The 9223-nt window shown below is 37.4% G+C and overlaps 1 protein-coding gene across 2 annotated transcripts in view; it reads right to left on the reverse strand.

Moving 5' to 3' along the window:
- Positions 1 to 4680: 4680 nt before the first annotated feature.
- LOC147035849 (extracellular calcium-sensing receptor-like) overlaps positions 4681 to 9223 on the reverse strand; it is an 85060-nt gene continuing 80517 nt past the window's right edge. For both annotated transcript variants that reach the window (XR_015049062.1, XM_085845063.1), the window contains one exon: positions 4681 to 7242. Coding sequence is in view for 1 of the 2 variants with exons in the window: in XM_085845063.1 (XP_085701189.1) it covers positions 6770 to 7242 (473 nt within the window). In the remaining variant the exon portion in view is untranslated. The remainder of the gene's footprint in view (positions 7243 to 9223) is intronic.

Consider the following 9223-nt stretch of genomic DNA (forward strand, 5'->3'; position numbering starts at 1 on the left):
GAGAAGAGAGAGAGGGAGGAAAGAGAGAGAATGAATAAACATCAAAATATGGAAACCAGTGAGATTAAAAAAAGATTAGGGGTATTACAGAAAATAACTCAACCCACCGAGGAGGAAAACAAAGAATTGGCAAGTCTATTTGCAATACTTCCGATAAGACTATTGACATCGACAAGATATGGATTTTAATTCAAGTTTTTCATTTTTTTTTTCTTAAATAAATGGAGGAGAGAGTGAAGGCATTTCTAAGGATTCTTTATGTTTTAAAAATTAAGATTCAAATGTGCATGTTGGAAACTAAAAAGGTTTTTGCACTCTGCAGGAATTTTTCTCATAAATAAATGAGTTATTGTCTCAAATGTAAAAAAGAAAACTAATACTAAAAATATTTCATATATTAAAAGTAAAAATAACAGGGTTATACAAAAAGGTATATGTTCGGTGTGTGGTTCAAAAAAAAATCAATTTATCTCCAAACACAAACTCGGAGGAGATATACAAAAGTTTTTATCAGGAAGTAAATTTACAACTACTGGAATACCAGGGGAATTACATCTACCAGGGTATTCTTTCTGTGTTCCAGGCACAAACTTGGATAAAAGATTAGATGAGGCAGACAATCCTAAATCCTGGAGTGAGCCCATCAATAGAGTTGATGAAGTGTGCATGAGACACGATATTGATTATGGGAATACCACAACTTTGGAAGAAAAGCATGAAGCCGATAGAGAAATGTTGTATAATTTGTCTCTGATACAAAATCCAACCTTGAGAGAAAAAGTTGATAGGTTCATAGTGAAGAAGATGATCAGTGCTAAATTGAAACTTGGACTTGGAAATTCAAAAAACTTGTAAGCTCTAATGATGTCATTAAGATTGAAGAGCAATTAGCTGATGAATTACATAAACCAATATTCACAAAGTTTCAGAGAAGAAAAGTTTATTCCAAGGAAGTACATTATATCTGGTCTGCTGATTTGATTGAACTCAATAATGATAAGGGGTACAAGTATGCTTTAACCGTTATTGATTTGAGGAGTAGATATGCATGGGTTGTACCATTAAAAAACAAAACAGGTAATACTCTTATGTTAGCCTTTCAACAGATATTTAATAAAAGTAAGAGAAAACCTAAAAAATTGTGGACTGATGAGGGTAGAGAGTTTTATAACAAGACATTTATGAATTTTCTAAAAAATAACAGTATTACATTATACAGTACCTTTAATGAAGGGAAGGCAGTTGTTGCTGAATGTTTTAATCGTACCTCAAAAGAGAGACTATATAAAAAATTCACACAACTCAGTTCACAACAATGGTCATCTTTTATTCAGGATATTGTGGATAAGTATAATGACACGGTTCACACGTCAACAAATATGAAACCATCAGAAACATTTACAAAATTAAAATATGAAAAAGAGATTAATGTCAGAAAACCTAAGTTCAAAGTTGGTGATATCGTAAGAATATATAGGTGGAAATCTCATTTTGAAAAGGGTTATACTAAACGATGGACGAAATAACTTTTTAAAATTGTTGATGTAATAGATACGGTTCCTTGGACTTATAAGATATATCATTTGGAAGGGGAAGAGATTTTAGGTTCATTTTATTCACAGGAATTACAAAAGACAAAACTAAGCAGATAATACCCATGGGAGCAATGGGTTGTCCCTTCACTCCCTCCTACTATACACCTTTGTGGACACTAGAGGGCCAAGTCCGAGGTGTATAACAGTATATAATGTGTGTCAAGGGGGGACGTTCTTAGATCTGTGAACCCCAAACACAGAATCCTCAACTGAATAGTCAAGGCTTAACTTTTGTTTGTTGGTGTGTGTGTGTGTGTGTGTGTGTGTGTGTGTGTGTGTGTGTGTGTGTGTGCAATGGGTTGGCGCTTCACTCCCTCCTACTATACACCATTGTGGACACTCGAGGGCCAAGTCCGAGGTGTATAACAGTATATAATGTGTGTCAAGGGGTGGACTTTCTTAGATCTGTGAACCCCAAACACAGAATCCTCAACTGAATAGTCAAGGCTTAACTTTGTTTGTTGATGTGTGTGTGTGTGTGTGTGTGTGTGTGTGTGTGTGTGTGTGTGTGTGTGTGTGTGTGTGTGTCCCAACCCTCACATTCAAAATCTCAACCCCAACTCAATCCTCGCCCAACACAATGTCTTTTTCAAAATGAGATTTCCACATATATATTTTTTTTTTTACGTTTTTTTTTTTTCTCTTCTTCCAATTCTGTCTTTTAAGACTTTCAGGTTTGATGACGTAGAAAGGGGGAGTAAGCCTGCACTTTCTTCCCAGAACTTTCTTGATCTTGCTCCCATCAAGCACCATCCGACAAAGAACTACATCGATAGGTTTAGATCCCAAAGAGTGATAGCAACTCCAAAAGTCTCCAAAATATAAATAAATAAATAAATAAAATAATAAGTAAATAAATAAATAAATAAATAAATAAATAAAAGTCTCCAAAAAAGTTTCAAGTGTCCAACATAAACCCAACTTTCCAAGTCTTCAAGGTATAACCACATTCCCGTTGAGTTTCCAAGATATGTATCACATTGTGAGTTATCAAGCCAGAACCCACATTTCAAGTATTCAAAGTAAAACCAACTTACAAAGTCTCTTAAGGATAACTCATTTCCTGATTTTTTCAAAATTTGTGAGTCTCCAAGGTAGGCCCCATATTTAGAACCATCTTGGCAGAACCCTTTTCCTGAGTCTCCAAGGTAGTTATTTAAACCATCAAGGCAGAACTCATTTACTGATTTTTTCAAAATTTGTGAGTCTCCAAGGTAAAACTTGTATTCTGGCTCATCAAGGTATAACTTGTTCAGTGGGTATTGTCTTGATAACTCACAATGAGTACTATTGCTGTAAAACTCTTTTTCAGGATTTTGCTGGTCTCCAAGGTATAACTCTTTGGTTGGGTCATCAAGGACGAACTCGTTCTGTAGGTCTTGGTCGCTCATAAGGTCTTCAACCAAGCCAACAATTTCCCCCCAAGTTGTAGCAAAAGCAGTATTTTCATTTTGTATTTCAGATACAATTTCCTGTGAGAGAAAATAATAATGTATTAATTAAGATATTTAATTATTAAACGAGTCAATGTTTAAAAGGAACTAAAAATAGGAAAATAAAAATCTTACCTCAACAGATAAGAGGTTTGAATCCAGTTCATCAACTTGAAGGTTTAGTTCCATACAAGTCTGAGAGTTCCAAGCAACCCCAAAGTCATCCCACTCAAGGTCTTGCTCGTTCTGTGGGTCTTGGTCGCTCATAAGGTCTTCAACCAAGCCAACAATTTTGCCCCAAATTGTAGCAAAAGCAGTATTTTCATTTCGTATTTCAGACACAATTTCCTGTGAGAGAAAATAATAATGTATTAATTAAGTTATTTAATTATTAAATGAGTATGCTTCAATCAAAGTTTGAAAATAGGAAAATAAAAATCTTACCTCAACAGATAAAAGGTTTGAATCCAGTTCATCAACTTGAAGGTTTAGTTCCATACAAGTCTGAGAGTTCCAGGCAAGCACACAGCACACCATTGCCAGCAAAAAAATGTTTAAAATGGAGCCTGGGCTTGAGGCTTTTATAGGGAAAGACTGGTGGGTGTGGTTTCCTTTGGAAATTCCCTGGGCAAGTTCACGCAGGCCTTCTTTGGGCAATTTTTTCAAAACCATAACATTCTGGAATTTTCTTGTGATTTATTTGTGAGTCAGAGATGAACTGGAAATGATGTAAGAATAGGTGGGGCTTCGCAAAAGTAGGCGGAGCTTAGGGAAAGTGGGCGTGGCTTATATAAACACCTCATGAAAAGTAGGCGGGGCTTATCAAAAGTGGGCGGAGCTTGGCAAAAGTGGGCGGGGCTTATAAAAAATTACATCGGGAAGTGGGCGGGGCTTCGAGGAAAGTGGGCGTGGCTTAATGAATACCTCATGAAAAGTGGGCGGGGCTTAAAGAAAAGTGGGCAGGGGTTTAAAAAATTCCATTTGAAAGTGGGCGGGCTTATGAAAAGTGGGCGGGGCTTAACAAAAATAACCTGTGGCTCAGGAGGTGGTCAGATGAGATCATTAAGAGAAGTTTATCATTTCGTAATGGCACAAAAGGGGTATCTTAAAAAATATAAACATTCAAATGTTTTGTTTTTCAATATTTTAGAAACTTGGTGGACTCGGGTGTTTTACAAGGAAGAATAGTTTAGATTTTAATGAAGATCTGGACACCAGAATTTCTGAAGAGATTCCTCACCATTGAGATTGATTGGGCCAAAAACAATGTAAAGAACAATATTTTACAAATTGTAGATGGATTTAGATGAAATGTGGCGAAGAGGTTGCATGTGTGACAAGGATTTCTTCTTTAATTTCGGTGAAGATCCGTATCCAAATCCGGATACGAGAATATTCTTTTAATCTTTAATAAATATATAATAAATTAATAATATAAAAATAAATTAATTCCCTTTAATAAATACTCCACCATTGAGAGATATGGTCAAAAACAACACATAGCATGTTATTTCAAAATGTTGCATCACTAGAAAGATCATGAATGAGGTCACCAGCAGGCCCATTGCCAAGTATGTGAATTTGTGAGAGAGTTAGATTTCACAGCTGAAATTACAAAATCCAAAATACTCATTTGAAGCTCACATCGATCAAAGAGGAGCTAGTTTAAGTTCATGTACTACCAGAAAAGCAAATCAAATGGAAGAGGAAATACTGTATTTGAATCATCAGAAGAAAAAAAAAAACTTGAAGAAGCAAAGAGCAAAGATGGAGTCATCAGGATGAAACTGGATCGAGTTTGGGTTTCGGTTGCTACTTCTCTATCCTCAAGCCCATTCAGGTGCAGCTAAGTAAGCCTTGCAAAAAATTGTGAGAATTCACTTCTCCGTAGTGTGGTGTAGCAAAGTCAGCACTCATCTCGGTTCTTCAGCTCAACCGTTTTTAATGGCATCTTCTGTTGCCCTTACTCCACAGCTCTCTGAAGTCACTCTCGGTTCCACCTCATCAGTTCTGGTTCATCATGAATTCAATAATATTCATGTAACTCCCAATACCACACCGAGACAGATAGATAAAGAAAGAGAGAAATCAAGGGTATGAGGGATAAAGAGAGGAAAATGAAAAAAAAGAAAAGAAAAAGCAGGAATTAGCATGAAAAGAGAGAAATCTTGTCCAGTAGGTACACCCTTCCATACCCCTCATTCTTCCTGACTCATTAATTGTCCAAGTCTCCCTTTTTTATCCTTCAACACTCCTGTTGCTGTCTCCCCCCTCTTTCTACTCTTTCCTTTGTTCTGTTGCATCCTGGTCTGTTCAGTATTCTAGCTTTTCCACGAGCCTTGTCTTAACATACAACAACAACAACAACAACAACAACAACAACAACCTTGTGCACAGATTCAGACTAAACTTGGTGCGCAGCTTTGATGTGTGACAAGGACGAATTGATTTGATGTTGGTGAAGATCTGGATCCAGATTTTACCAAGCATCGGGATGCAAAACAAACTGTTCAGCCTGGTGGAGGTATGCACTTTACCAGGTGCTGTTGTTGTTGTGTCTCTTTTGCTTTGATTGTAATACATTTTAATACTGGAACAATAATTTTTGGACAGGCCGTACTTCATTGCTAACCCGAAAATTATCTTCATATAATCCATGGTAAGTTTTCCAAATTTACCATTTTCAATAAATCAATAAGATGTTAAACACATTGTACTCTCTTCTTTTATTTAAGCACAAGGTGAAAACAACTCAAGACATTCTCATTGAAACCCCCATTTTGAACTTACAACCAGGACAAGAATAAAAGGCTTTACATGTTTTTTTTGTGTTGTGGAATTTTTACCATGGGCTTCTGCTTGTTATTATGAAATCTGAAGGCAGATCAGAAATAAAAACTGAAGAATCATTTCATTTTAAAAGTTTATCCTCTCAAGAACAAAGCTTCAGCGATAAATTATATTGATGCAACTGTAAAAGCAGCGGAAATATGTTTCAAAAATCTCTTACCCCTTTCATTTTCAACATATTTGTTCACATCAACAATTCTCTTTTTCTGAATGCTGTAAAATTTATTTGATATTGGGATGAGTGTACATTGAAATAGGCATGTCACAGCCAGGAAGGGCAAACAGACTAACCGTAAAGTGTTGTAAAAGAGCAGTTGTTTAAACAACTCAAGACAAGGTCCTCTGTTTTTCATACAACAACCTGAGTCGGGGTAAGGGGGGAATTCTCTTGATCGGCCTACTCGTGAAAGGTCAGGTATATTTCTGTAATGAGCAAACAATCTGAAACAAGCCTTCACACCAAAACAGGGTGAGGTTATTCATGATTAGCAGCCAAAATAATTAAAACCACACAAGTTAGAATAAAGCAAACAAGATTGTACACTCTTCCACCAAGTCAATTATCTGTAATTACTAAAGTCAATTAATTAGTCGATTATAATTACTATCTTTTGATTATAATTTAATTTATTTATAATATTAATTAGTCGATTATAATTACTATCTTTTGAATTCTTCCTTTGGAGATTCGGAATTTAAAAAGAATGATATTGGAAACCAGTAATAGGAACAAAAGAATTTTCTGCAGGACATAAAATAATATCAAACATGAATATTTGGGGAAAAACCCGGCAATGCTTGATCAAGCGACTTCGTGATTGAAATTATTATTTTAAATTAAATTTTGAGTTTTAAAAAAAGTACAATGTTAAAAAGCACGAAAGGTAATGTTCAAATATTTTTTAATACAACATAACACTTTGGCACAAACAAACAACCCAACACACTCTCAGATGCAGCAATGATGGCAAAGATCTCAGAAGCGACATTGAAACGACCCTGAGTGCTGTTGTAAGCAGGAAGAAAGGCCAAAACCACAAGGAATAAACAAACCATACTGAACTCGATGAACTTTCCTTCTTTAGCAGCTGAAGGTTCTTTTCTGGCTTTTACAGCCAAACAAAGACAAACACCGGCCTGAAGGTTGAGGGAAATCAACACACAAACTGGCCAAGCTGGTGATGCCCCAGAACACTCCAGTACAATGTTTCCTGGATGTACATGAGTGTTTGAAATGACATGGATAGAGCTGAAAAAACCCCATGATAAACATAGGCCGATGTGCAGGATCTCACAAATGATAGCCATTCTCTCATGATTTACTCGATTCAGGATTTTCAACATATTGTTGCAAGAATTCAAATCTGTAAAAGGAATGAATGCATTTCAGAAAATTATAAACTTCTCAATGATAATAATCATATTTGACATTGTTCTTATTACCAGGTTCCTATTGTTCCTATTATTACTAACTATCTCTTTGCTGATGACTCCAACCTCTGCCATAGCACACATCATCCCTCAGATCAGTAAGCAGCAGCCTCTTCACTCTCTGCAGATCTGGGTAAAATCACAAGCTTGTCCAACACTTTTAACATGTCTTTCAATCCTGACAAATCTCACACTCTCATGATGTCTCTCCAAAAGGCCCATCTGGAACCCCCTCCCCCCCATCCGCTTTCTCAACAATCCTCAGGAAGAAGTCCTTTCATTAAAACTTCTGGTCCTCACTATCTACCATGATCTTTCCTGGGAAAGCCATATTTCCAACCTGGCCACCAAAGCCTATTGCGGACTGGGCATCCTCCATCGTGCAAAGTCCTTCCTTGGCACACCTGAGCTCCTGACTACATACAAAGCTTTGTTCCACAGTCTGATGGAGTACTGCTCTCCCCTATGGGCTGGTACTCCGACCTCTCACCTTCCTCAGCTACACGCTGTTACAAACAAGCCATTTAGGATCTTTGGTATCCCCCGCTATGTGGCTGAGTCTTTGGGACACTCATTCTCTCACTGCAGGTGGTCTGACGGTGGTCTGACTGTTTTCTACCATCTCCTCTCTGGTCTCACCCCCCCTGCTCTGTCTGAGATATCTCCCCCCCCTCTCATATTTCCACAGGGTGCTCATGGTCTGCCAGCAAACGCTTTCTGAATCACTGCTCACCTTCACCAATATCAAGAATCATTGTTCACCTTCACTCTTTTATTCCTGTTTTTCCCCGCATATGGAACAAACTGCCACACTGACTTCAATCCTGCTCTTTCCTCTAGGTCTTCAAAACAGTTGTTCACCACAATCTCTTACTTTCCTCCATCCAAAACCATGATCCTTTCTACCCCCACAAATCCACCCCAAACCCACCTCCTTCAAATTCGCTGCTTTCCTTCATGAAAGTCCCCGTCATGTCCATGTTATTTACGCTGCATACCCGCCCCATCCCTTTCCCTTCCACAGATCTCCTTATGTCTCTGTTCCACACTGTTTTTTCCTTCCCTCTCTGTCACCCCACCCACACCATTGTCTCCTGCTCTCATTGTTGTAACTTCTGTGTGTTAGCTCTCATACTAGCCTTGACAGTGTATCCAAAAGAAGAAATTACCAAGGACCATCAATGCATCCAATGTGCAAATTTAGAAAATAATTATATGTGTGTGGTTTAACTCTGAGTTTGGTTCGGCTATAAACATGACTGCCTTTCGTCCAGGTGGAAGATTAACCACCAATGTAAAAAGGATCATAGAGCAGTGATGTGATCCTCATTATTAGAAAGCTTGTCTTAAAAGAGTGCATGGCAACATGAAACAAAAGTTTCAAAAAGACACTGTTGTTCAACCTGCATCAAATCAGGAAAGAGATTTACTCAAATGGGTTGTTGACCAGAACAAAACAATAAAAATAAAGAATGATTATGAGATGATGTCTCAAATTACTTGAGTAGATTAAACACGTAATGATATCTTAAATTGTTACTTCCCTCCCTTCTTCTCCAGTCCTTTACTATGCCTTCACTCTCCTTCTTCCTGTGTTAAACTTTCATATTTTCAGTTTGTTACATTTCGCATGAGCGACCAGGGGTATTGTCCCTATGTTTACTCTTGTAACGTCATTTTAAAATGAGCCCTGATCGAGCATAGGAAATAAAGATATAAAAGAGTAGTACCAAAAGAGTAGTACCACTTCAACGTTAAACCAGATATCTGCGATCACAAAACGATTGCCAAGGGTAAGTCTTCTCCAACCAGAATAAGGCTTACCCTTGCCGATCACCCATGATTCCTATTGCAATTTTTCCGATATCCATGATTCCTATATCGCCTGCAATCCAATGATGCCCATATTTTTTT

Source organism: Eptatretus burgeri, chromosome 1, assembly GCF_056783735.1.
Source record: "Eptatretus burgeri isolate ZD-2024b chromosome 1, Ebu_testis_v1, whole genome shotgun sequence".
Classification (NCBI taxonomy): Eukaryota; Metazoa; Chordata; class Myxini; order Myxiniformes; family Myxinidae; genus Eptatretus; species Eptatretus burgeri.